Genomic DNA, 27,428 nt, shown 5'->3' on the forward strand with positions numbered 1-27,428 from the left:
CAGGAGATCTGGAATTGGGACTGAGACGTCTTAGGTCTGTGTTGACCTGAGCGAAAGAAAATAGAAGTTGTGGCCCACCCTGTTCCTCCAAGTGCTCAGACGCAGAGGCACAGAGAAAACAGAGGCAGCCTAAGAGAGGAGTGGCCTTGTTTGCTGACAGCTTTCCCCTTCCCGGTCCCTTCCAGGCCAGGTCACAGTCCTCCCTTTGGAATTCCAGAAACACCACTATATCCTCAGAGTCAACTAACCCTTTGTCAATGCCAGCTCGTGTGGGTTTCTCTTACTTACATCCAAAGGAGTTTTGACTGAGAAAAAGCCTCAGCTGGGGAAAGGGGAATTCTCATCATGGGCCATCTTCAGCTTACCCAGGGGTTGCGCCAGCATGAGGAGAACAGACAGCGAGGGAAGCAGGCAGGCCCCAGGCCACAGCACCTGTCTTTCTTGCCTGTCAACTGGGGCCCGCTGGTCCAAGCCTGGCTACAGTTTCATGAGGTAAATCTTGTTGCTTCAGACAAGGTGCTTCCATGGAAAAAGCCAGGGGCGGGAGGCAAGAGACACAGGTTCATGTCCCAGCTCCGCCACTTGCTTGCTACGTGACCTCAGGCAAATCTCTTCAGTCATCTGGCATTCATTTCCTCATCCGTCCTACTTATCTCACAGGGTTATTGTGAGAATCAGCAAGAGAGGTTGTGTGGAAATGTTTTGAAAGCTGAAAGCACTGTGCAAATAGAAACGATTGGTAGCACACCCTCACCCTCAGCACAGGGAGTCCCCATAGCCCTCATGGATGCTGCACAGAGCGGAGGTGTCCAGTTCCTGCCCGGGCCCTGGCAGTGAGTCACCCCAGCGGGGGGTCCCTCCATTCTACTGACACTCAAGTTCAACTTGTTTGAGGAGTAAGTGAAATAAGTCATGTGCCTGGCCAGTAAATGACCATTAAATGGTAGCTTCCCTCATGCATCCTCTCCCCAGCCAGCCAACCCTGCTCCTTCTCAAACATTAATTTTTTGCCTTTCTACTGAGCACCTCTGCTCAGTCCTTCCTGCTCCTCTCTTCTGAGGCAAAATCTTTCCAAATTTTTTTGAGTCCTTGCCAAATCTCACCTCCGCCATGACCTTACTCCAGCCTGAAGCCTTGCTACCTTCTCTGAACTGCTAGATCACTTATTTCCGGCATCATTTCTGTAGTAGCCATTCTTTGCCGGTTATCTTCCTTTCTGTGAATGTCCCATCTTGCCGGTGGGATGATAAATTCCTTCAGGGGGGCCCATGCTGTATTTATCTTCTATCTCCCAAGCTTCTCTCCACTGTTCTGCTCCCAGGCTGCCTTTATTTTCGTGCCAGAGATGGACTCAAGTCCTTGCATTTCTCTTTCTGTCTTGCTTCCCCTCATCCTCCCAATAGCTCTCAGAAGTTGCAAGGTGGGCACTAATGCCCCATGGAGTCTCTGGCAGTGGCATTCCCTCAAGGACGGGCTCTCGCTGCCCCACACTGCCTGTCTCGCCCTAGGTTTCTGCAGCCTTTTGGGCAGGATGAAAAGAGTGAGGGCAGAAAGCCTGGACAGCTCTGAGGAGAGAGATAAGCGACATGCAGATAAACCTCTTCCCCAGCATCGATCGCCTCCCTGGAGCCTCATGGATGGGGGCAGCAGGATAGGGATGGGGGCAGGAGCATCTCTTTACAGAAAGGTCAGGCCACCTGGCCAAAATCACAGCAGAGTTGATTCTTAGCTGAGAACTCAGGGCTTCTGACTTTCCCTGGAGTCACCCAGGGCCTCCCACAGGTACGGGCACCATCACAGGCAGACACGCAAGGACAGATCTGATCCCACGTACACACCTGGGAGAAAAGGTGCCTGAAAAAGGTCTCCAGGAGGTGGCTCCGCTGCTCCCGCGTCACAGCTGCCCTCATCAGCTCCTTCTCCCGCAGCTCCCACTCCTGGAAGCTCAGCCCACTCTCCTTCAGAGCTGCCCGAAGGTTTTCCACCAGCGCCTGCCGCTCTTCCTCTAGGTTGAAGAGCAGCACCTACAGAGGTGGCAGTGGGGAGAGCAACCATTATCAAGGCCTCTTGAGGCCAGGCGATTGACATGAATTTCGTCAAGGGGCCACTGGAAAGTGTGCCTTTGCAAAAGAGATATTGTTATCCCCTGGGCTCAGGGGGGTTAAGTGGCTTGCTTACAGGTACAGAGGTAGCATTCAAAGGCACGTGTACAAAGCCTTTCTTCCCTCTCTATTCCATATGGATGGAGGGGACCGCGAGCCCGAAAGAGCCCGAGCTGCAGACCAGCCTCTGCTTGAACTCCCCTCCAAAATCTCTAGCAATTCACTAGATCCTGAAATCCAGGGACAGGAAAGAGGGCCCAGCTTCTTCCAAGGACTCCCAGCTAGGACCTGCCAGGGTGCCCGTAGAAAGGGAGGGGCCAGACTGTGTCAGCAAGACTAAGAAGGGACTCTGGAGATCATGTCATCCAGCAGGCCCAGAGCAGGACAAACGTGTTCAAGTTTATCTCTCTATCAGCTACTACAGTCAGGGACTAGAAGCCACAAACCCTGTCTGGCCCAGTACCCCTTCCCCTCCACCTGGCTGCCTCCTGGGCTGTGGCTGTGGACAAGGAGCCAGGGGACAGCTGGGTCGCACCAGGTCATACTCCTTGGGGATCTTGAGCAGCAGGGCGCGGCGTCCACGGTTGCTGGACAGGATGAGGTTGACCTGCTGCGGGGGCCGAAGCTGGATGGTGCGGAGCACAGAGAGCCTGCTGTCCACCACGCGGATCTGCCCGGGCTGCAGGTGCACGAGCACACGCTGGCAGGGCTCCTTGCCGCCCTGCCATTCCAATGCTGGGGAGAGACAGGGCTGGATCAGCAGGGGGCCCTTCGGGGCCTGCCCTGACGGAGGTACATTGGGAAGAAGAAGGCCAGCTCAAGGCTGGAGTTAGACAGATCAAGGCCTCCCCAGCTCCTTGCCCCTTCTTGGGTCCTGAGGTCATCCCCTCCCCAACAGTCCTGCTGGGCTTCTAGCCCCGGAGAAGAAAAAGAACTACCATTTCGTGAGCGCTTACTATGTGTCCAACACTGTTCCCAGTGCTTTGTGTGAATTAGTTAATTTAATCTGCATAAATCTAAGACATAAGTGCTATTATTATTTCTATTTTACAGATAAGAAAAATAAGTTTAGAGAGATTAAAAATCTGCCTAAGGCCCAGGAGCCCAAGTAGTGGAACCAAGATTCCAATCCTCAGCCAGTCTGACTCTAGACCTTCATTAATTACTTCTCTGTTGCCAGAAATTCCAGTGTGAGATGCCACAAAGCAGCAGTTCTCAGGATCTGCAAGTCACAGTAACCCTGGGAAATGAGGTAGGGTCCTGTGACTCCTCCCATGAGTCTATCACATCCCCTTCCTTTGGGACCACTGGGAGGAGCTATGGAGAGTGGAGGCCTCAGTGCCCCTGCGGCTCTGCCCACCTGTCCTGGCCTGCCTCAAGGCCTGAAAAAGGGAGGTCGTTTCCTTCGGCTGCTGTGGTGGAGGTGGGGCTGTAGCCCTGAGTCCTGTCCTCCCCAGCACCACCCTGGCCAGCCCCACACCTACCTTCCACTCCCTCCACAAGCTTCTCAGACATGATGCTCTGGCGGCCTTGGCCCTGGAGTTTCTTGAAATTTCTCCTCCGGAGCTGGGCAACAATCCAGGCACTGAGCAGGCTCACTGAGAGGGCAGAGGTAGTAGGATGCTCAGAGAAAAGTGGGGGTTCTGGGGAGATCAGTAGCTCCTTTCCCAGACTCCTTTCCTTGGCAAGAACCCCTGCTTTCCCCACCTCCTAGGTTGGCCCATTCGATTATCTCAAATTGTGAAGTTCCGGGGAGGGGGGAACCACTTTGCCTCCCATGCGGAGCTTTGCATAGCCTCTAAGATGCCTGCACAGCCTCCCGTGCTTCCACCACTCAGGTCCCTTCCCAGCCAGAGACTAAGGCCAGAGTTGTTGTGCCAGAGACTGGACCCACTCTGCCAGGTGGCTGGTCAGCACACACATGGCCGTGCCAAAGACTAAGTCCCAAGCCTTTGTCCCAGCAACTACATCCCAGCCCTTGTTCTCAATCAGGGATTTGCCTCTGACAGTATCCCTGGCTCAAGTTCCTGAAAATAGCTGTGGACCATGGACTCCTGTGGCTCCTGACCAATGTGGGCCCTGGAGGGACCCCAGGAGAACAGAGAGGCAATTCTCCCTGAAGCTGACTTATCTACAGGTCAAACACTTCTCATGTCCCCTCCTGCTCCAACGTTTTCTTCATTTGCCCAGAGGAATGGTACTCTGCATGGTGGGTTGTCATAGATGGAACCACCCCAACCCCACCCCGCCCAGCTTACACCTCTCACCCAACCCACTCTGCCCATCACTTTTACCCAGGGGGAAGCAGCAGAGGGTCCCGATGGTGACCCCGAAGCCAAATCCACTGCCTTCAAAATAGTCCCGCATGACGGGAGGAGCACAGGCTGGCAGGCCCTCGGTGCTGAGCTGTCTTGGCTGCGGGCAGGGGTCTCCTGGGGAGGCAGAGGAAGCTAGAATCCTGGGGGGCGCTGAGCCACAGGTTCTGGCACAGGATCACTGAGGAGGTTAGGGTGGCACACTGGGCGGATAGCTCCGGCTGGCAGAAGGGAGGGGGCTGCTTACCCCTGCCCCATTGTACCAAGAATGTGGCATTTGCCTACTTGGGTAACAAGTGGAGTCAAAAATGATCCTCAGCCTAGGTCTCTCCCTCACATGCACATATGTACACACACACACACACACACACACACACACACAGCCCTTTGCCCATCACTGCTGCACTCGCCCCATGCCAGCCGAATGTGAGCCTCCTCACCAGGTCTCTCTCACTCAGTCCTGTCCTCACTTGGGTACCCGGTGGAGCTGTGCAGAGGGGAACCTACACAGGTGTATGTGGCCACCTTGCTGCCCAGAACCAAAGTTCCCAAGGGCACAGCCATTGCTCACTCCCCACTTGGAGTCCACCATCTAGCCACACTGAACCAAGCCCACAGCTGAGGAGGGATGAGGCCAAACCCCTCCAAACACCTCCTGGCCACTCACCAGCATGCCAGAAAAAGACGTTGGGCTGCAGGGCACTGGGGTTCATGTTGGTGACGGCCACTAGAATATCCCGTAGTGAAGTGTTTCTGATCTCTACTATCTCTTCCTCCGAGAACAGCCTAGGGGTGGGAGAGGTGGGGGACTGTTGCCATGGGAAAGTGATGTTGGCCTCCCAGGCCAGGGACCCAGATGAGAAAAGAGACCCAGAAGGGCTGGGGAGGAGGTGGAGCCAGCTGAGAATCAAGGGCCCCTGGGGAATGTTCACAGGTGGAGGGTCTGGGGCCAAGGCTGAGGCGGAGTCTGGGTGGTGGCCCAGGTAGGCCTTACCCATTCCTGGTGTTCTCAAACCAGTAGCGGTCACCATCCCGCAGCCGCACAAATTGGTCAAGAACGATGGCGCTGAAGAGGGGCCCGGGATCCCCGTGGCTCTCCAGAAGCCCCCCAGGGAGCAGCTCCAGCCGGGACAGGTCCTGATTGTACAAGGCAGCTATGGCCTCCAGCACCTGGGGCCAAGAAGGGACAGTGAGTGCAAAGAGGCAGCACCCACCCTTGGGCAAAGAGATGGTTCCCAGGGATCAGCCCCAGGGATAATAATAATAAGTAACAGTAACTCCCGGGAACTGCTCTGAGCGCTTTCATAGGTTAACTCCTCTATGGGAACTCTCTTACAGATTCAGCTGCCTATTTTATAAAGTGGGAACAAAACAGACAGCCAGCTCCCTACGTAACTTGCTCTTGAAAAGATACGAAAGTTGAAGGGTCAAAATCAGTGCAAAAGTGGAATGGTAGAATGATGTATTAGAAAAGGTTTCTATTCTTTAGAGTTAAAAAAAGTTTTTAAAACTCAAATCCCTGCATATGCATTGCCTTTTAGAGACAGTCTTCAACAATATACGAGAAGCATTTTCTACCTGACCTTTACGTTAGCTCTTTTCTCCACAATGTAAATAAATAAGCAATTGACCAGCTTAATTCCAACAAGGCCCAGTTGAAACTAAAGATTTGCTACTTTTGGATGCCTGGTGAATCCTATCTTTATATTGATTTTATAAAGTTTATGAGCCCCATGCGCATATCACTTCTTTATTGGCCTTTCAATTCTCCACTTTCCAACAAATTTATAACATGGTAAGGGCAAAAGCAATAAAATAGGCCCTCAATTGTAGGAACACTGCTCTGCCAAGATGGTAAGGCAGCCAAGACTGGTCTGCTGGCTGGCAGGCAATGCCCGGCACCCAGGTGATAGCTCAGAGTCTGACAGCTGACTCCCCAAAGGCAGCTTGCATATCAGTGCAGGAAAGGACAGCTTGTTCCTGAGTTGAGGACCTTCTATACCTACTCAGGGAGTTCTTGGGAAGAGTGAATGAGATAAAGCCCATTAAGTGCCTGGTATGCAACAGATGCTCAACAAACATTTGCTGGATCTTCACAGTCACAGCTAAATCCTGCTGGTCTAGTAACCTCCATCCTGGAGTGTGATGCTGGGGAAAGCAACCTGGGTGAGCCCTGCCACTCTCTCTAGGTGCTTATCTCTAGTCCTGTGTTTTACGGCCTATCTTCCATGTCTCTGGGCCCTTCCACTCTGCCCTCAGGGTCCCCACCCCTACTCACAGTGCCATTACTACGGGAGAGCGCAGGGTTGATGTCCTGCCATCTGGTAATGGGAGGCAGGCCCAGTGCTGCCCTGGCCTCAGTGTAAGAGGGCAGGCCCAGATCCCGGCCTCGTTGCAGGCAACTCGCCAGGTGGTCTGTGCGGGAAAACTTCAGTGGCCCGGGCCAGAAATCTGCAGATGAGATATCAGAGAGTCTAAGGGAGCCTAAGGCCACCACTGTACCTCTAACCCATGTCCCAGCCCCAGGGGGACCTGAGCCATACAGAGGGAGCTATGGTCAGCAGGTCAGAAGCTCTCTCAGGAGCGAGACAGTGCAGGCTTCCAGGCCTGGGCACCCCTCCCTGCCTGACTCTGGAGCTCCAGCTAAACCTCCTCCCAGGGGCCTGGGAATGCACAGCCTGCAGGGACAGCCTCAGCCTCACCTCGCACGTCCTCCACCACCACGTTGTCCTCTCGCTCAGCGATCTGGGAGGCCATGCCCAGCAGCAGCGCATCCATATCTTCAGCTCTTTGTAGGTTTGGGTGCTTTGGGGGTGGGGAGAGGAGATGAGTGTGGCTAATGAGGCCAGAGATTGGGCAGCCAGACTCCCTCCTCCCCGTTGTCCACGTCCTGGGCCCACCCAGTCCTGCTGTTTGCTCCCAAACTGGTGGGCCATTCCTCCTCCTCAGGTTGATGCTCCACTCAGGGTGAGTGATGTCCCCATCCAAAGCCCATGCTGCTGTGAGACAGGTCCCCACAAGCACAAGGGATCTAAAACTTTATTTCTATTTTAGGAGACTTGATAGTAGGGTTGACAAAGTCACTAGATCTAGGTCTTGGTTCTTGTTCTGTCACTAGCTAGCTATGTGACCGTGGGCAAGTCACAGGACCTCTCTGAACTCAGTGTCCTCTCCTTAATAAAAAGAGCATTTGGGGGGCTGGCCCCGTGGCCGAGTGGTTAAGTTCGCGCGCTCCGCTGCAAGCGGCCCAGTGTTTCGTTGGTTCGAATCCTGGGTGTGGACATGGCACTGCTCATCGGACCGCGCTGGGGCAGCGTCCCACATGCCACAACTAGAAGAACCCACAACGAAGAATACACAACGATGTACTGGGGGGCTTTGGGGAGAAAAAGGAAAAAATAAAATCTTTAAAAAAAAAAAGAGCATTAGCATTAGGGATTAATAAAATATAATAAATAATAAAAAGGGATTAGGAGGACACTGAGGTCTCTTTCAGCTCAGCTCTGTGACTCTGATCCTATGCCATCCTCTTCTCTTTTCCTCCCACCTCCCTTCTCCTCTTATCAATACTCAACACAAAGTATCTGATTTTGTTTTAAGTTGATGGTCAGTGCTCTTCAAGCACACTGGCCTGGTTTAGATGGACTATCCCTGGTAATCTCTCTGAAGCCCTCCCTCCTCCTCACCGCCCCCCACCCCCACCCCCCATACACATTCACACACTGTCCTGGGTGTATCTAACTGGGAAGTTTCTTTGGGGGCTGGGATGGCTGGGATACTCCAAGGCCTACATGGGACCAATAGCTGTCAAGGGAAAAGAAAAATCTAGGAGAAAGCAATGAATGAAGAGCCAACCTGCACAGGCCCCACTGTCTCTCACAAAGCTCTGAGGTAGATAGAGGATTGACTTTTAACCATGTACAACTACCTGGTGATCTCAGACAGTGGTAGGGGAAATGGCTTAGGTCCTCCTCCAGCCCAGCACATTCCAGCTGGCTGCCTTAGCCCTACTGCCCACCTTCACCACATGCCCTCAGACACACACCCACAACACACACATATACCCACCCATATTTGTGCCCCCAGCCCTAACCTCTCGGCTCCAGTAGCTGTTGCAGACCCGGAGAGCTCTGGAGATGCTTGAGTTCCTATTGAGGACCCCCTGGAAGTGGCAGCTGGCATTTCTGAAATTCAAGGAGCAAGGGAATGGTAACTGAGGCCACGGGGTCCTAATGTCAGTCTCTGGTCTGCTCTGGCCTCCAAGACTGTAGCCAGGGGCCCAGGCCATTGCTTCCCATGAGGGGAGGGGGTTAGAGTAGGTCCTGAATAATCTGCTTTTTGAAAGGTCCCTCTCCCCACATCAGACCAAACATCTAGAACTGCATCCACAGCACTCGTGTGTGCTCGTGCCCTCTCTCTCTCTGTGTATATACTATATATACATGTCTAAGTTAAAAGATTTAAAAGGATTTTCAATTGTTCTCTTGAAATTACTTGTCTATGGATAACTCAATTGCTATGATTTCTTGGCCATCATCAAGCATATCCAAAAATTGTTCCACAGTAAGAAAATCTAACCTGTGAGTTGTTTTAAATTATAATGCAATTGTAAAAAATAAACTGACATGCTTTGTTTCATATACACTTAATTAAATATGTATATTTTTAGTTTAAAGTTCCCTCTTCATTATTTTGGAGCCAATATTTTTCTTTAGCTCTCACACATTCTTATTATAATTCCCTCCAAAGGCTAGGTTCTGTGCTCATAGCTAAAAATGACTCCAGTGTAGTGTCAAGACCTGAGGTTCAGACCAACGGGCTTTGTGACTCACCCTCTGAGCCTCAATTAGCCCATCTTTAATTGAGGGATTAATATCTACACCGCCTGCAGGAAAATGGACATAAAAGTGCTTAAAAACCACAATGAAGTATCCTTTTAAACAATTTGTTCTTCTTCCCTTCCATATTCACTGTTCCCTGGGGGGGAATGGGCACAGTTTAGGCTGATAATCCTATCCTAAGAGTTCCTGAGGGCAGGTTTTTCTCAATTGACACTGTCACCGCTCCCCTCTCCGCCCTCCCCCAACCCCCGGATTTCTGAGCTCCTCCCCTACCTCATGTAGACGCCAGGGGGCACCATGGTGGAGAAGAACTGCTCAGAGGCCGCCAGGAACTCCGGGGAGATGCCGGGGTCCAGAAACGGCCGGTATCCTGGGGGAAGAGGGAAAGAGAGACGACAGTAAAATTTAGCCCTTAAATCACTCAACATCCCCCCGGCCGCCACCTGCCCCTACTCCATAAAAACTCCTGCAAGCTCTCCATTCTCCTTCTCCATCCCTTCACCTGCATAATCCGGGAGCATTTTCCGCAGGAAGCTGGGCAGCCACTCGTACACAGCGATGTTCTGAGGGTCAGAGAGAGGGGAAAGGGGAGGCCAGCGCTGGAGCTGCCAGGCTGGGAGGAATCTGAGCCCAAGGAAGGCTTAAGTGGGAGATGAGGACCAGGCAGGGGCAGTCACGAGGGAGGCCAAAGAGGAAGGTGAGGAGGCATGTCCCCCACAAGGAACAGGGGATTTGAGAGGGGGAGGAAGGGAGCTAAATAATAATCACAAGCGAAACCTCATGTCTAAGTAGCGCTTTGCGTCCTGATCATTTTCAGGGTCTATTCCTAGACGTTAGCTTTCTGGGGAGGGGTGTCCTCCTGGAGAATGGTGTTTCTGGGTGGGAGTTGTGCAAGGATAGCTGGCCCTGCGGGCGAGCGGAGTCTCGGTGGACCAGGACGTGGGGGAGGCGCTGACCTGATAGGTGGCGATGACCCTCTTGCGCGCGTGCTGGAACAGCTCCTCGTCCCCCCAGCTCGGGTGCTCGCGGGCCAGCCTCTGAGCGCACAGGTTGTGGTAGCGGAACCAGAGCAGGCCCAGCGCCTGCACGAATGGGTCGCGGTTGCCTCGCTCCGCCCCGAAGGCTGTAGGCGACGTGGGGACACAGGGGAGGAGATGAGTGGCGGTGTGACTCACGGGAGCCCAACCCCGCAGACCCCAGCCAGCCCTCCACCGAGCCCGGCCCGCGGCCTCACCGTACAGCCCCTGGGACCCGCGCTGTCCAGTGGCGGGGTCGGGCGCGGTCCACATGAGCAGGGGGTCCTGCGAGTCCCGGGGGAAGGCGGGGTCGGGCCCGGACGCCAGCTGCCCCCCGGAGAAGCTCCGCAGCTCGTCGCTCCAGGAGTGCGAGGAGCCATAGATGGCGCTGCCGTCCAGCCAGCCCGTCACCTCGTTGGTCTGCGGGGCAGCGAGGGGTCGGGCAGCCGAGGCGGCTAAGGGAGGGCCAGGCCCAGGCGGGGTCCGTGGGAGTAAGGGTGGGAGCCTCTCCCGCCCGGCCCTGTCAGGCCCCGAGCCCAGGACCCCGCCTGCCTCGGGTCCAGCGCCCCGCCACGCCACCTGCCTCGTCTCACCAGGTCCCTGGGGTTGCTGGGGCTCTGTCCGGTTTTGGGGTCCCAGCGGCTTCTCTGGAAGGGAAGCACTGCGTCCCCGCTCCGGTTGGGGTCGAACACGGGGTCTCCCGGAGGAATGCGGATGTTGAGGAACTCTGCAGGGCAGCCGGGTCTCTCCACACTCACCAGGTCGGAGAGCAAGTGGTAGCCTGCAGGCATTGGGGGTGGGGGGATGCTAGGGCCAGCTGAGGGCCAGTCTCCTTTCTGTGCCAGCTATCTAGTCCTCCCCGCCGCAACTCCTTGAAGCTTCAAAAGACTCAGCAGCCATTTTATGGGCAAGTCCAAGCCTTGACCTCCCCCACCCGTTCCCAGTCCTCTGCTACACCCCTGTCCAAACTGTTTTCATTGCCAGTTTGGCCTTCTCCTTAGTAACTGGGAGGCACCCAGTTAGTGTGCCTAGGCAATCGGGCTGGCAGCACCAGCTCCAACATGCAGCTGGGAGCAGCTTGCCCAGAGGGACTGCCAGCCTCAGTGGGATGTTGGACACTGGGAAGCAAGGTGGGCACCCTGGAAGGCCAGCAGGAGCTGGGCATTCCTGCTGGGAGCCTGCAATCCACAGTCACTGGGGTCAGGTCACCCTAGCATGCCTATTTTGAGACACACACCCCTCCCTCAGCCCTCTTGCCTGAATCAGAACCCTGACCTGAGCCTATCCTAGGAGCCACAGGGGCAAAGAGTGAGAACAGGGTCCCACGGAGAGTTCCTACCAGATTATTTTCATGCTGCTGCCTCTACCCTCCCATCAACAGCTCAAGGTGGGGCAGACTCATGCCTCTCTCACCAGACTTTCTTCCTCTGCCCCTACCCTTACCCGGCCCCATTGCCTCCACCTCGTCTCTCACTCCCATCTCTCAGTCCCTCCATCACTTCTCTCGTCACTCTCTGACTTTCCCCTCAAACATAGTGGTGTCCAGCTGACCCCACTGGCCTCCCTCCCCCAGAGGTTGAGGCCCTCACCGAAGAAGACCCCCAGCACCGTGCGGTTTCTCAGGGAGGCCTGTCCTGCAGGGCCCCTCATGGCAGTGTTGCTAAGTTCTCGGGGGTTCGGCAGGTGGGGCTCTCCCAAGGGCTGGTACACACCATCTGCATAGCTGGCTGGGACGAGGCGCTGCAGCCGAGAGCCTGAGGTAGGAGGGGTAGGGACAAGGATGAATCCTCAGGGCGGTCCCTCACCTCCTCTCTCCCAGGCTTCCCTCCATATCACAGATCCCAAAACCTTAGGAATGGATGAACCTTTGCTGGTGCGTGCCACCCCTTGCCCATTAGTGGTAGGTACCACCCTGATCCTTGGGCTCTGTTTCCACTTGGCTCTCACATACCTTTGCTGCCCCATCTGTGCTCCATGAGGTTGTTGTACCACCCATCAAATCGCTGCACCTCCCACGAAATGGGGTTCTGAGCTCCTGTGTGAGAATGGAGGGAAGGGGCAGCTCGGCCAGTCTGTGCCTGAGAGAATGGGCAGGCCTGCAGGATATGGAACCTGTGGGCCTGGCGCTTGGAGCAGCAGAAAGTGGACACCCAGTACAGTGTGGGATGTAGGGTGCAGAGAGAGATGACCCAGGGCAAAGTGATGATGTTTGAACTCAAGCCCAATCTTGAAGCTGCTCAGTGGGGGAAACATGGCAGGGAGCACTGAAGTACTATAGCCAGGTGCAGTGTGTGCTCACAAATGGCCTCAGAGAGGAAGAGGAGGCTGGAGGAGAACAGTGGCGATGGGGAAGGGGGTGCAGGAGACTTCTGCCCTCACACCTCATCTTCCTGGGGGACACGGCAGGACAGAAACCGTTCCCAGCCCTAAGACATCAAACAGGGCAAGAGCCAGCCACACCCAAAGAGCCAGCCACTCTTCTACCCAGGAAAGGACATGCCATTCTCTGTCCCATCCCTGGGCAGGGCCAGTGTGGAGAGGGGCTTGGCCCTGGCCTGCTGAGAAGAGCCCAGGGCAAGGGTGTGGGCCACAGGGCTGTGGCTTTGCAGCCCGTTGCTACTCTGGCCTTCATCCTAGTTTCTTGGGTGGAATCAGGGACTGACTGGTCATGGGGATAACCCTGCCCCTTCCTCTTTGCGGGCATCATGTCTCCATATAATTCCTCCTCTGGACAGTATTATACTCTCCAAAAACTAGGGTCAGGGAGGGAGCACTGGGCTGGTAAGGGAGGAGCTCAGAAAGTCGGAGCAGAGGGAAGGGTTCAGTCAGAGGATCTGGGGTCCTTCTGGCCAATAGGTTAGATGACCAGCCAGATTCCATTCCCCAAACTAGGAGGCTACAGGGCCAAGGCTCCCTCTCTGCTCACCTCAGAGAACAGAGCAAAGAAAAGGACTCTCCTTAGCCAGAGAGAGACCGTTCCTCTGATTACCTCTCCACATAGACCAAGGGTGGGATCTCAGATCTACCTTCCTGATCCACCCCCATGTGTATGTATGCGCACATGCCTGTGCACACACACACACACTCAAACCCAACTAAGGATCCAGGACCTCCGGCAGGAACTAGAGTGTCCACATATATGTGATCTCTAAAATAAGATGAACTGGTGGCAGAACAAGGAGGAGGCCTCTTGGGGAGGGTGTGGGGGAGAATGCCTCTTGGGAATAAGAGGCAAGAGGTGGGGAGAAGAGGAAAACCCAAGGCCAAGGCAAGGAGAGGCCTGGAAGAATGGAAATGTGAGCAGCTCTGGCAAGGGAGACACTGCAGGGCCATGTCACCATCCTGTCACCTCCGCCAGGACAGATCATCTCACAGGTTTCTCCGCTCCCTGTTCTTGCGTCTTCCACCTCTGATGATCAGGGACTTGCTCTTTTTAACCTAAGTTGTGGCACCTTAAGCCCACTTCCTTCCTCAGCAACCCAGACTACAGAGAATGGCCTCAGAATCTAGTAAGAGACTGTCCAAAGCTGAAGGTAACAAGATGAAACTCTTATGGCTCATATTGGTTGTTTTCTTTTTTTTATCATATTGTTTCAGAATATTGGTGACTTCCCTTCAGCTTTGGGTCCAATTTGACCCTAAGATCCTTTATTGTCTTGTGTGTCTAGTCAATCTTTTCTTATTTGGGGTCCAGGGTCCTTACTTTATGAAGAAAGAGAGAAAGGGCCCACCGACAGTCAAGAACTAAATAGGAAATGCTGACACAGCAGTTAAGGCTCCCTAATTCTGTGTATTTGGGAAAAATTTTCATTCCTTTATCCATCTGTCTAGTCAACAAGCTTGAAATGAGCACCTACCATGGGCAGGGTACTGTGTTAGCTAGGGCCTGGAGATACAGAGGTGAGTATGACATAGCTTCTGTCCTTGGGGGAACCCATAGGATCTGGGTTCCTCTGCTCCTAGCCACATTTCTCCTCTAATCTGTACTCACCTGTGGGCGTCCATGGCCCAACCAGGAGTATCCATGCCAGAGCCAGGCAGAAGCCCATGATGAAAATGATAACAGGGCTCAGGTGTTATAACACCCTGAAATGCAGACCCTAGAAAAAGACAGAGAATAGAGAGAATGGACCCAAGCAGTTCAGGAGAGTCAGGCTAGGGCCTCTGCAGTCCCCTGTTAATCAAGGCCTGGGGCTGGACCAAGGGCACAGTAGGTAGCAAAAAGCAAGAGACTCACTCTTTCTCAAGAATCTTTCATTCATTCAACAAACACTTGATGAGCACCCACTATGTAGCGGGCACTGACCTAGGCACTGGAGATTAAGTGATGAACAAAGCAGACAGAAATCACCATCTTCCTGGATTTTGCCTTCTAAGATTAATTGGAAAACTTCCTTTGGTCCCACTTCCTGCAGTGGGTGTGCCTTGAACAGAGCCTTGCTTGGGGGTCAGGACACCGGGCTGAGGCCAGGATACTGTGCTGCTGCCTAAGTGTGATCTTAGGCGGGTCAATTCTCTGATCTGGAGCTTGGTTTCCTCTTCCAGCTATGGGAACAAACATGCCTGAACTGCCTACCTCCTAGTGTGGTTGCCAGAATCAAATGTGAGAATGAGGTTGACTTCAAAGGGAGAAAAGTGACAGATGCTATGTAAACATGATATAAAAGAGTGGGCTGGAGCTTGGCTCCTCTGGGCGGACTTTGAAGGGATGCAGGCCAGGTGCACATGTGTTTGGTGCTGGCTTCCTGCTCTCTCTCCCCAGGCCAACAAATCACCCAGGGACAACAGGGAAACAGAGGCAGCAGGGGACTGAGGCTGGGACTCCTGAGTGGCACAGGGAGTGCCTGAGGCCAGTGAAGACCTCCTGAAGGCAACGTGAAAATTGGGGGTGGGGTAGGGCTGGGGAACAATATAGTGGAGGAAGGTGGGAGCTCAGGGAAAGCCTCACCTCTAGCCAAACCCTCAGGGCTCCTGGACAGGTTGTCTAGTCACAGAGGAGGGAACCCGGAAGGTGACCTCATTCCCACTTGCAGTCTCCCACTAAACAAATGAAGAACCTAGGCCCTGTCATACCTCGAAAGCTCAGTATTCCACCCACTGCAGCCCAGAGACTGTCCAGACACCGGCCTTTGAGAGTGTGTGAAGAGCAGGGCTCTGTATGGTTTAAGCCGTAAGCCTGGACATGCTGAGTGGCCACAGTGATCCTTCCCTGATCTAGGATGCCCTGCCCTTTCCCTCCCAGCAGGATGTCTTCAGGATCCTTGGCCCCAGACACCAACATACGACTCAATCCACAAAAGTATGCAGTGAGCTTTCAGGACAGGTTGCGGGGCAACCTGAAGGCGAAGGTAGGCATGCTTAATAACCACTCCTTGCCTGCTGGTGGGTAACCACAACAGTTTACATAGCAACATTTTCCAGTAACTTCCCAACAACCTTGAAAAGAAGGAACAACCTCATGACAGGGCAGTGGAGCCCCAGGAAGTGGCAGAAGCGGGAGAGAACTCGGGCCTGCCTGGTTGTTGCCCCACATGGCTACTTTTCTAACCTGAAGTCCTACAGTGGTGAGCCTGGGGTGGGGGAATGATGAGTCAGGCCATAGGGATTCCAAGTTGGTCCCAAGGGAGGGTTGAAGGGGAAAGCCTGGACTCTAAAAGTCCTAAGTTCCCTCCCTGGCATGATGCACGGTGCCGGAGGAGCTCCAGAGAGATCCTCTAGGTCCAAGCAAACTAGGTCACCCAACATTCCCAGTTGCCAAAGAATCCAGTCTCCCAAAAGCTAGTGGGATGGAGGATAGGCCAGAACAGGGCCCATTTTAGCCTCAGGCTAAGAACGGAGGCACAGCGGGGCTACAGCTAGATTCCCCTTCCCTCAAAAATGTGGAGGAGCTGGGTCGCATTCCACCGCAGCCATGGGGCTCCTTCCCCTGGGGCGCACAGGCCCGCGGGCCTGCGAAGCCCTCCTCGGTCTGACCTGCGGCCGCGGCGTCCCTCGAGCCCCGACTGCGGATCAGCTGCCGCCTGCTCCCAGCTGGGCCCGCGACGCCCGCTCTCGTCCTGCTCCTTCACCAGCTCTGCGCCGGGGCGGCTGGGGCTCGGGGGTGAAGAGCGCGCGGCGGGTCCCAGTTCCACGGCGGGGCGGGGCGGGGCGGGGCGGGGCGGGATAGAGGCCTGCGCACCCTGGACCTGCCCAAGTGCTCCAAGGGGACCCGGGCGCGCAAGGTGAAACGGCACCGGCTCGCACGACTCAGGTGGGGGAGATGTCCCATTCGTGACGAGGGCAAGGCTAGTGCGGCCACGTGGATGGCGAAAAGGACTAGTCTGCTTCTGTAGGTCTGCGGAGGCTGAGGAGCGGGCGGAACACGGGGAGGGTGAGTGGGGGACCCGGGAGGCGCTCCCCAAATCCTCTCCACGCCATCCGATCTCAGCTCTGAGACCAAGAGGATCGATCAACGCCCGCAGTACAGCCCAGGCGTCCAAACAAGGCATCCGTCCTAGGACCCTGTAAGAGTCTGTGGTAACCACCCCCCGGGGTTCCTCGTGAGATCTTGAGCGTGTCACCGCCCTCGAGCCGCGCCCGTGCCCCGCTGGACCCCGGACTGCATCGCTAGGTTTGTGCTGTAGCCGCCAGGGGTGCCGGACTTCGGGGGGAGAGAAGGAGGGCTCGTAGAGACGCCTGCGGAGGGTGGGGTTCTCGCGCACCCATCCCCTGTCTGTCCCAGGCCGGGGGTGGGGGGCAGCGCCGCAGAACCTGGGGTGCGGTCTGAGAAGGTTGATAGTGACTTGGAGTGCAGGGAAGCACCCCGGACCCGGTTTGTCCGGTCATAGCCTGGTCCCTAAGTAAATGAGGAGAAGAGTAGGAGTTGGAAGGGAGTCCTGCCGAGGAAAAGGGCGCGCGCTTTTGGTGACAGAACGTCCGGACCTGATTCCCTCCCTATTCCCACCCCCAGGAGCGCCGCGTGTGCGGTTCCACAAGCAGGAGGCGAGCGGCGCCAGCGGCCTCGCGTGCACGGTTTGAAAGAGGGGAAGGTAGGCAACAGCGGTCCAGGTGCGAGCGTCGGGGGCCGCGGTTGCTGGGGTCGATGCGGACCGGGTGGGATTTGAGCAAGACTTGAAGTGCCTCCCTTCCCCGGCCCCTAGGGGCGCACTTCCGGCGTCCACCGGGACCAAGTTCAGATCAAGTGGGAGTTCTTCAAAGAGAAAGTTTGGGTAAGAAACTAATAGGAGGCAAGAAAAACCTCATTAAGGCCATAAACACCACAAAGTTTACAGACATCGAATCCTTATCCCGACTTACCTGGAGTCTGGATAGTTTGACTTGCGTGATTCAGCATCCCTGGGCCCCTTACCCACCTCAGCCCTTCCTGGGGATTCCTGCCCCAACCCACTTTTCAGATCCTGTTCTATTTCTCCACTTAACTCCTCCTTCAGTGCAACAACACACCCACTTTCTTGAAGAGGAGAGGCTGGAACAGGAGTTCCTGACAGAGTCCCCTTAGCCAGCCAGAACGGTAAACTTTTAATGGGGTCAACGCCAACTTGAGAAATATACCATCACCTTCTATCTAGTAGCTGTGTGTATCACCAGTTAGAGCTCTTGGCAACTCGAGGCACGCCACCCACTCCCCCTTTATAGGGAATTAGTAGTCCTTACTCTGTGGGTTCCAGAAGATGGAAGGGGAGGTGGGGGGAGGAGGAGGGACTTCAGGAAGAAATTCCTGCTAAGCTACAAGAGAGGCCATGGAACACTAAGAAAACACATAATAACTTGGCTGCTGAAGACTGGAGCTTGTATGAGGATGATTTTTCTTGATTGTAACTTTCTTTCCCACCCCTCATACGTATGAAGGAACCCCACTTCACCCTGTGGTGGGTAAGGCTTAGGTAACTGTGTCTGAAATACATTTGAGCGTGAGAAATGCCTCAGTGTTTTAAGGGAGTCTAGAAAGGAAAAGAAGTGTCACTCACCTCTCCAGTCCAGGTGACAAAGGAGGACCCCAAAGTTTGGGGATTGGTCAAGAAAGCACCTCAATTTTGTCACAGGGGATTCTGAAGGAGCGTTTTTGTGTCTAGGTGTCTATGTTACTGAGAGCTACTTCCTTCTTGTGTCTGTATTTCCGTTTATACAAACTTGTAGGTATATGTCTGACTGTATGTGGTGCTTATTTATATCAAGATACATTGTGTATGTATATACACACACACCAATCATAGTGGGGAGCTAGGGGAGAAGTGAGTCGAATGAAGACTGACATGAGATTTTTCTCAGATTAGAAAAAATTCCACTGCCAGACCCTCCATGATAAGTCAGGGAGGAAGGTGTCCCCAAGAGAAACGACAAGCTTTCTAGGCAAAGCAGGATTGCCAGGTGTGTGGACTTTTCATTTCAGTCTCACCTCTTCATGCAGGAGGCCTGTTAGCTTAATAATTAAAATCAAATTAGGATCCGTGTCAGAAAAAATTAATTTTAAATTACACAATGTAGATTAAAGTAGGTCTAATTCATTAAATTGAACAAGAAGAAATTAAACAAGGCAAACCTTATTTACCAACTGTCTTTTTTGCTTTAGTCATCTTTAATAAATATTTCGGAGAACTGGAAATAAGTTAACTTCATTCTTCTGTACATACGATACAGAAAGCCTTTTGTTAGTGTTTCTTTGAATCACGATATTAATAGAGGTGAGCCATTCTTGTAAAATATTTTATAACCTTCCTTTACAATAAATACAGGAATGAAGTTAATATGTGACCCTGACCAAAATGCATCACACTATTCTTATTTACTTATATTGCAAATATTTATTTTTGAAGTTCTGGCATATAACAGGTATTCTTACTCTTAGCAAACTCTCTTTATCTTCCTATCTTATTAACCAAGATATTCTACATTTTATAGCTGTTCCTAAAAAATACAGCCTTCCATCAAAATTGTAATGGCTTCAAATAGGTGTCATAAACTAAAAAAATAAAAATTCTTAAACCAATAAACATCTACTTTAAAATAAATATCACTATCACATATTTTACAAAATAATTTAATCTACAAATTCTTAGTCACTCATCTTCAGATAGAATCGACATGTATGTTTCAGATCCAATGAAACATGAACATTCATGCTTTGGAGACTCCAACTATTGGAATAGACTTTCTGAAAATTTTGTGAAAGCATGAAAAATTGACAAGGTTGGTCAGATCTCTTCCTGCCCCGTCCTTAGCCCTATATTGGTGATACACGATGTTGAAGGAGAATGGAGTATAGGGCAGTGAGGGAGCATGGCTCCCTCTTGTGTTCCAAATAGAAGATGCCACCTGCAGGGAGAGGAAGGCACTCATTCATATATTCATTCATTCATTTGATTTGCAGACTGATTAGTATGCTGCCTGCAGAGGATGCAAAGATGGAAAGACAAAGTCCCTGCCGTTAAGGAGATTAGAAGCTAACAGGAAGACAGATGTTCAAGCAATTAGAGTATAGTGTAATCACTGTGATGATGGAGGTATGTTCAAAATGCAATCAGAACGTTAGAGGTGGGAACATCCACATTGGTCTAATGGCGTCAGAGGAAGCTTCACAGAGGAGGTAATACGAGCTGAGACTTGAAGGGTGGAAAGGAGTTTGCCAGGGAGCTAAGAGCATTCCAGGCAGAGGAAATAACATACACAAAGGCATGAAGGCTTGAAAGAGCATGTCAGATTCAGGGAGAGGCTAGGAGTATAGTATGGCTAGAGATTAGGCTGGGCAAAAGATGATGGAAGGGTAAGTGGGACCAGATCACAAAGGACTTTATATGTAATCGTGAGAAATTTAGATTTTACCCAGAACAAAGAAATGAGAAGATTATATTTGCTTGTTAGAAAAATTGTTCTGGCACCAGGCAAGACAGGATGAGGCTGAATTAGGGCAGAGGCAGTAGGGAAGAAAATGCACAGATGGTTTCAAGAAATGTTTAGTAAGTAAGATGGTCCAGGTCTCTGGCTTATTTGATTGATATGGTGGTGATGCCACCAAAGAGACAAAGAAAACAAAATCAAAAACAGAATACAGACAGTGAATTCAGCTTGAGACCTGTTAAATTTGGCATCCATGGGACATCCAAGTGAAAACATCCAGGGGCCAATTGGCCATTTTGTGTTTGAAGCCCAGGTAGGAGGTCTACCTGGAGACACAGATTTAAGAACCATCAGCTGTGCTCACTATTGCCTTATACTACACTCTCATTCAACATTAACTGTGTATCACCAGTATTCGGCTGAGGACTGGGCACGAAAGAATTTGACCAATCTTGTCAATTTTTTGTGCTTTCACAAAATTTTCAGAAAGTCTATCCCAATAGTTGGTGTCTCCAAAGCGTGAATGCTCATGTTTCATTGAATCTGAAACATAGATTTCAACTCTACCTGAAGATAAGTAAGAACTTGTGGATTAAATTATTTTGTAAAATATGTGATAGTGATATTTATTTTAAAGCAAATGTTTATTGGTCTAAGAATTCTTATTTTTTCAGTTTATGACACCTACACTGAAGCCATTACAATTTTAAAGATTTTATTTTTTTCCTTTTTCTCCCCAAAGCCCCCCGGTACATAGTTGTGTATTCTTTGTTGTGGGTCCTTCTAGTTGTGGCATGTGGGACGCTGCCTCAGCATGGTTTGATGAGGAGTGCCATGTCCACGCCCAGGATTTGAACCAACGAAACACTGGGCCACCTGCAGTGGAGCACGCAAACTTAACCACTCGGCCATGGGGTCAGCCCCGAAGCCATTGCAATTTTGATGGAAGGCTATATTTTTTACGAATGGCTATAAAATGTAGAGTATCTTGGTTAATAAGATAGGAAGATAAAGTGAATTTGCTAATAGTAAGAATACATGTTACATGCTGGAACGTCAAAAACAAATATTTGCAATATAAGTAAATAATAGTAGTGTAATGTATTTTTGTCAGGGTCACATATTAGCATCATTCTTATATTTATTATAAAGGAAGGTTATAAAGGATTTTACAAGAATGGCTCATCTCTATTAAGACCCAGGACCCGGGAGGTTGTCATTTGCCTGTCCAACGTTACAAAATTAGTCCGTGAAGAACTGGAACCAGACCTAGAAGTGATTCCAGCCCAGGGTTCTCCCCAGGAAGGATTAGAGAAAGATAAATGGAGTGATGAAATACCCACTCCTTCCCGATCTGGTGGCTTCCATTTATTGATATTACTCTGTTTCAGGTACTATTCTTAACACTTTACATACACAATCTCATTTCATACTCTCAATGACCCTATGAAGTAAACACTATCATCATTCCTATTTTTTCATGAAACTGAGTCTCAGAGAAAGACAAATACGGTATGATTTCACTCACATGTGGAAGATAAATAAACAAACACATAGATAAGGAGAATGGATTAGTAGTTACAAGAGGAGAACAGGGAGAAGGCGAAAGGGGTAAAGGGGCACATACGTATGGTGACAGATAAAAACTGGACTGTTGGTAATGAACACAATGCAGTCTATCCTGAACCTGAAATATAGTGATGTACACCTGAAATTTACACAGTGTTGTAAGCCAATAGGACCCCAATAAAAAAAAACAAAACAAGTCTCTGTAGAGGTCAACTAACTTGCAAGAGGCAGAGGCAGAATTCACACATAGAGCTGCTTACATCCAAAGCTTATTTGTTCACTCTATCACTTAAAAGGACACTACCTGGTCAGACTATAAATTATGGTGTCTCCTGGGCGAACCAGGGCCCCAGGACAGAGCACATTCAGGGAAATGGTCAGAGCTGAGATCGTGGAAGATGCTTTTTTTTTTCCCTTCACATTTTGACATCTCTGAAATTGAGGTGCGTCTTACCAACAATGGCTGTCATGGTTTAACTGGCAGGGGCTTTTTTTCTTTCTTTCTTTCTTTTTGGTACATAAAATAATTGCATGTCTTGCACTCGATTCTATCCATATTTAACAAAACACAGTAAGTTCAGGTACCATTTCCCCACAATCCTGTTTGTAAAGGGACAAGCCAGAGCCAAAGCAGCTCTGAGATCAGGGGACAGGCAGAGAAGAGCTAAGCCAGGGTGTGAGCTGAAACGAGGACCAGGAACTTGCATCAAGGAGGAAAGCTGCTGTTGATGACGTATTGGGTAGAAGGACTTCTGGCCCTGGCACTGTGCCTGGTGGAGGACAGGTGCTCCTTCAGTGCTTATTAAGCTGAACTCAAGTCAGCCCGATTGTTCTGGAGTTGACAGAGCAAGAGCCAGTGTGCTTGAGAAAGCGAGACAGACCAGTGTGGGCAGTACCAGGTCTGGGAATGAGCCCACTGAGGATGTGGTTGGATTATATGCATAGCAGAGCTGTCTGGCCTTTGTTCCTTTGGGGACTGAGGAGGAAAGCCAAGCTTTTTGTAATTTGTACCATCTTCCACCCTTATGCTTTCACGTGATAGTAAATATAACCCTTTTTATGTTCTGTGATCTGTCTGCTTGTGCCAGAGGCCTGAGGGAGATAAAAGAGAATTATATTTCTTAAGATAGTCCCAGAGGAAGCATAGAAGCCTCGAGGGTATTGGTGGCACTGATTTAGGGAACCTGAGAGTTAGGGAGGGAGCATAGGGCAACAGAGACTGATTGCCAAGACCCTCATTCTCTCAGACAAAACATGGGGAGATGGATGGCTGAGGAGCAGTGGAGCAGCAGGAACAGTGGAGTCTGGTGAGCTCCAGAGAAGAGGGTCCCACTCTGGTTTATTCGCTGCTTTATCTCTAGCACCAAGAACAGTGCCTGTGCCTCATAGAGAGCACTCAATGAGCATCTACTGTTGTCGCACAGCATCCACCTCTCCCGCACACCTCTACCAAAATGGCTGCTTTTGGACACACATTCCCCTTCTATGCTGGCCCCAAGCCGACCTTCCCAATGGACACCGCCTTGGCCGTCATCATCACCATCTTTCTGACTGCACTGGTCACCTTCATCGTCATCCTGCCTGGCATTCGGGGCAAGATGGTGAGAAACAAACCCAGCCCTGGAAACCCCAGCCCCAGGGAGACCTTGGCCTTGAGGTGAGAGGGCCAGACTCTCTGACTACAACCAGATTCAGAAAAGAGACTCCATTCCTGAGAAAGCGCCATGCCCCCATCCCCCTCCACCCACCCTAGCTGAGACCTCCCCACGCACTGACTCAACAGATAATTATCCAGCACCTGTCGTGTGCCAGGCACTGTAATCTCAGTTGACCAAGTGACCTCAGCTTTAGAACTCCCTCCTCAAGTCTGGAAAGAGGAAGGGTGGACTTGGAAGGAGGGCACTTCTTCCTAAACCAGCCCATCCTTGTGACTCAGAGGCTGTTCTGGATGCTGCGGGTGGTGACCAGCTTATTCATCGGGGCTGTGATCCTGGGTGAGTGTGAAGCACAGCTGACTTGGGCAGCTGCCTCGGTCCCATCTAGTTCCTCAGTGGCTGGCCTCTCCTCTCCTTGTTTCCCCACAGCAGCCTCTGCTTCAGGGAGGGCTTCCAGACCCTGCCCACATGACTCCCTCACCGTGGCCTTATTCCCTCACTCCTACACTTGCCATGAGGGGTGCGGGCCCCTGGAAGCCATGCTGGGGCATCTCTCCAACATTCCTAACATTTTTATTCAGAGGAAATTAGGTCAAAATGAATGTCTTCGGGGAGAAGGTCTCTGGAGATTGGAGGGAGGAAATCGAGGAGGGCTGCTTGCTTTGCTTTGGGGATTAGGCAATAGGAGATATGGAAAGTCTTGATGTTGAAGCTATCTGTGTTTGCTCAGCACAGTTTATGATGTTAATGTTTCCTCCCTCAGCTGCCTGAGTAACTCTCCCTACATGGAGGGGCGGGGAGAGGGGTAAGAGGAGTATGACCGAGGGAAATCTTGGATTCTGACACATTTATCCATCCCACACATATTGTTGGCAAACTTACTATGAGCCAGACCCTGGACTACTTAATGGTTATACAATTATGAGCAAAAGAGACATGGTCCCCTTGTAGCTCTCCCTCCGACTCTAAGCCAGGAATGCCCAGACTTTCCTGAGTTCCCATGTGTCCAATTCTCCAACCCTAGCTGTGAATTTCAGTTCTGAGTGGTCTGTGGGCCAGGTCAGCACCAACACGTCATACAAGGCCTTCAGTTCTGAGTGGATCAGTGTCGACGTTGGGCTGCAGGTTGGGCTGGGAGGAGTCAACATCACGCTCACAGGTAAGGGAGGGCTCTTACCTGTGAGGGAGGGGAAGGCTCTGCTCTGTGTCTTTGGGATCAGTGGTTGGTTTGGTTTAAAGAGCTATAGGATGGGGGGATGGTAGGAAGGGAAACTCCCAGGAATTCCTTGGAAGCTGCCTTCTCTCAGCTGAGACCAGCTCCTGTCCCTCTGCCTAGTGTGGTGAACCCCTACCCAGACAAATGCCCACTCTGGTCCATAAGTCTCTGCTGAGCACAGCTGCCCCATTCCCCAGGAACCCCAGTGCAGCAGCTAAACGAGACCATCAATTACAACGAGGAGTTCACCTGGCGCTTGGGTGAGAACTATGCTGAGGAGTATGAAAAGGCTCTGGAGAAGGGGCTGCCGGACCCCGTGCTCTACCTGGCTGAGAAGTTCACCCCAAACAGCCCATGTGGCCTGCATGGCCAGTATCGCCTAGCGGGACACTACACCTCGGCCATACTGTGGTGAGGGTGGGACCGAGCCCCTGCTGGCCTAGACCCAGGAGGAGGGTGTCTACCCATCTCTCCTCCACTCACGTGGAGATCCCTGGTGGGACAGGCTGGCACCAGTCATCCATGGTGCTTGGTTGGGAAGCCCACGGGCAGGAGTCCCTACCTCACATCTTTGGGGTGTCCTTGGGTCCCTGAGCCTCCACCTGGGCCCCTCCAGGTAAAGGTGCCTAGGCTAGCCTTTACCCAGTCCTGACTCTCCAGGGTGGCGTTCCTCTGCTGGCTCCTGGCCAATGTGATGCTGTCCATGCCCGTGCTAGCCTATGGTGGCCACATGCTGCTGGCCACAGGCATCTTCCAGCTGTTAGGACTGCTCTTCTTCTCCATGGCCACATCGCTCACTCCACCCTGTCCCCTGCACCTGGGCACTGCTATGCTGCACACTCACTGTGGGCCTGCCTTCTGGATCACGTTGGCCACAGGTGAGGCCCAACCCTGAAGACAGGCACTGAAGAGCTCAAGGCCGGGGAGGGAGGGTCAGGGAGCATCATGCTGGTGGGGTGAAGGGTCTGCCTCTGGGGGCCATGATGCCTTTTCCCTCTTTAAAGTCCCATCCCTCTTATCCCTCATCTCTGGGTTTTCTCTCCCCAGTTCTGCACCCCGCCTCCTATGTGCCTACTCCCCTGTGTCTGCTCTCTGTCTCTGTGACGTCTCTCATCCCTGGCTCTCTCCTCACCCAGGTTCTCCCAAATCTTCCAATCTCATGTCCCTTCCCACTTCCCCTAAACACTCTTCTCTGTGTCCCCCATTCCTGGAACTCTTCTCTGTCCCTGCCTCACATAGCCTTAAATTGTCCTGTGGTTTTATTCTCCTCTCCACCCCACTGTGTCTGCCCTCATGCCCTTTCCCACGCTACTTCCTCTGTGCCCTGCCCTTCCTGCAGGGTTTCTCTGTTTTTAGAGTTCTCCCTCTCTTTCTTTTCTGGGATGTAATTGAAAGAGCACTGGACTTAGAGTCCAAAAACTCTGAACAACAGAGTCATACCAGCCAAATGACCCTAAGCCAGCCACCTCTCTGAGCCCAAGTTGCCCTGAAGCAGGGATGCCAGGCCTCTCTTATAGCTGTTCTGATGCCCATAAGAGAAGATGTCCTGGGGAGGGTATTACTATCACTAAGGCACTTGTCATCTCATCCCCAGGACTGCTGTGTGTGCTGCTGGGCCTGGCCATGGCAGTGGCTCACCGGATGCAGCCCCACAGACTGAAGGCTTTCTTCAACCAGAGTGGAGGAGAGGGCTCAGTGCTGGAGTGGAATCCCGAGGAAGGGGGATTCCTGAGCCCCCGCTACTGGTCCACAGCTGAGAGTCCCGAGCCCCAGGACATTCCGCTGTCAGAGGCTTCCTCTGAGACATGCTGTAAGGAGGAGCACCCCAGAGAGCCTGACTGTGCTCCTTAAGGATCCTCTCCCTGGTGGCCACTAGGACTTCCATCTGGCTCTACAACTCATCGGAGCCCCATAAACCACCCAAACTGCCTGAGGGATGGGTTGTATGAGGCCCCCAGCTGGAATCTGGAGGTGGAGTAGAAAAAGGAGGCTGTGCCTATTGATGTTAAAAAACAAAGCAAAACAAAAGCCCTAAGGGGCTGAACAGACGCTGGGTCTATGGCCTTACCCTTACACCCTGTGGCCATGGTAAGACCAAACGGGGCTCCCCTGTTTCTGCACAGCAGCCCTGCCTTCCTTGATGCTTTGCCTCTTGGAGGTACCACTTACTGAAACCCTACTTCACCCACATAATGACATGTGTGTGTGTGGGGGGGGAGATTTACAGTGTGATTTTCCTCTGGTCCCCATCATCCCCCTGTACCTCTCATCTTCCTTTTTCCTGGGTCCGTTTTGTTCTTTACTTCTCCAACTTGTATGACCTCTCAGTACAATGAAAGACAGCATTGGGAGGGAAAAGAAACCAAACTTCTCATCCCAGGTCTAATATTAATCAACTGTGCCACATTCTCTTTGAGCTTCACTTCTCAAATTTGCCAACTAAGATGGTAGGACTTGCCAAGGACCTAAAATAGTCCCAGGATTTACATTTTTATGCCTTGCTGACATCTACCTTGGGCCTCAGACTCCACCCTTTAGTGAATAAACTGGAGTTGGTGAATAAACCCCGAACCCCATTCCTTCCTAGCCCACCCAGCTAGGCCAGCGGAGGGTGACTCACGTGGTCACTAGCACCAACCATGCACCTGGAAAGGCTCAGGAAGATGCTGGCTCCGGGCGGTTCCCCTCTGGGCTCACTAGAGGGCGCCCCTCTTCCAGAGCCTTTCCAGGGTTACTCTGGATTCTCCAGACTGAGAGAATCCGGAATAGTGCCGAGGCAGAGAAAGAGAGTGTACTAGGCTGCCTCCAGCCCAACGGAGTCTCCCGAGGGCGCGTATCTCCCAGGAGCCTGGAGAAGCTGTGGAAATTAATGCGGAAAAG

The 27,428-nt window shown here is 52.1% G+C and overlaps 2 protein-coding genes across 20 annotated transcripts in view; one reads left to right on the top strand and one right to left on the bottom strand.

The window, feature by feature from the left end:
- Positions 1-16,403, bottom strand: part of DUOX1 (dual oxidase 1) — a 32,151-nt gene extending 15,748 nt beyond the window's left edge. For 2 of the 3 annotated variants that reach the window (XM_044764962.2, XM_014847039.3), the window contains exons 1-18: positions 16,248-16,403; positions 14,266-14,374; positions 12,226-12,309; positions 11,864-12,028; positions 10,868-11,055; positions 10,493-10,694; positions 10,215-10,381; positions 9,761-9,821; positions 9,532-9,628; positions 8,511-8,601; positions 7,120-7,222; positions 6,696-6,868; positions 5,412-5,587; positions 5,085-5,203; positions 4,397-4,534; positions 3,587-3,700; positions 2,638-2,837; positions 1,839-2,024 (exon numbers count right to left, since the gene is read on the bottom strand). In XM_044764962.2, coding sequence (XP_044620897.2) covers positions 1,839-2,024; positions 2,638-2,837; positions 3,587-3,700; positions 4,397-4,534; positions 5,085-5,203; positions 5,412-5,587; positions 6,696-6,868; positions 7,120-7,222; positions 8,511-8,601; positions 9,532-9,628; positions 9,761-9,821; positions 10,215-10,381; positions 10,493-10,694; positions 10,868-11,055; positions 11,864-12,028; positions 12,226-12,309; positions 14,266-14,323 — 2,322 coding nt within the window. In that variant the 5' untranslated portion in view covers positions 14,324-14,374; positions 16,248-16,403. The remainder of the gene's footprint in view (positions 1-1,838; positions 2,025-2,637; positions 2,838-3,586; positions 3,701-4,396; positions 4,535-5,084; positions 5,204-5,411; positions 5,588-6,695; positions 6,869-7,119; positions 7,223-8,510; positions 8,602-9,531; positions 9,629-9,760; positions 9,822-10,214; positions 10,382-10,492; positions 10,695-10,867; positions 11,056-11,863; positions 12,029-12,225; positions 12,310-14,265; positions 14,375-16,247) is intronic. The other variant, XM_014847037.3, reaches the window with a different exon arrangement.
- A 341-nt stretch (positions 16,404-16,744) lies between these two features.
- DUOXA1 (dual oxidase maturation factor 1) lies at positions 16,745-27,427 on the top strand. Of its 17 annotated transcripts, none has more exons than XM_070502299.1 (11): positions 16,745-16,884; positions 17,224-17,302; positions 17,414-17,482; positions 17,705-17,784; positions 19,642-19,774; positions 23,039-23,278; positions 23,614-23,671; positions 24,357-24,491; positions 24,746-24,959; positions 25,209-25,426; positions 26,143-27,427. In XM_070502299.1, exons 6-11 carry the CDS (start codon positions 23,132-23,134, stop codon positions 26,397-26,399), a joined length of 1,029 nt encoding a protein of 342 aa, XP_070358400.1. In that variant the 5' UTR covers positions 16,745-16,884; positions 17,224-17,302; positions 17,414-17,482; positions 17,705-17,784; positions 19,642-19,774; positions 23,039-23,131; the 3' UTR covers positions 26,400-27,427. The 17 variants fall into 17 exon arrangements, with proteins under 17 accessions (XP_070358400.1, XP_070358373.1, XP_070358394.1 ...); XM_070502272.1 differs by having other exon boundaries at positions 23,102-23,278; XM_070502293.1 differs by lacking the exon at positions 19,642-19,774.
- The last annotated feature ends 1 nt before the right edge of the window (position 27,428 follows it).

The sequence above is a fragment of the Equus asinus genome, chromosome 2 (genome assembly GCF_041296235.1).
Source record: "Equus asinus isolate D_3611 breed Donkey chromosome 2, EquAss-T2T_v2, whole genome shotgun sequence".
Lineage (NCBI taxonomy): Eukaryota > Metazoa > Chordata > Mammalia > Perissodactyla > Equidae > Equus > Equus asinus.

What these genes read in the sequence shown, in the direction of transcription:
- DUOXA1 (XM_070502272.1), top strand. Translation starts at nt 19,730, where the DNA reads ATGTTCAAGCAATTAGAGTATAGTGTAATCACTGTGATGATGGAG. An exon ending in CTGGCATTCGGGGCAAGATG is followed by an intron (nt 23,279 to 23,613) that starts GTGAGAAACAAA and finishes CTTGTGACTCAG; the next exon opens with AGGCTGTTCTGGATGCTGCG. An exon ending in TACACCTCGGCCATACTGTG is followed by an intron (nt 24,960 to 25,208) that starts GTGAGGGTGGGA and finishes CTGACTCTCCAG; the next exon opens with GGTGGCGTTCCTCTGCTGGC.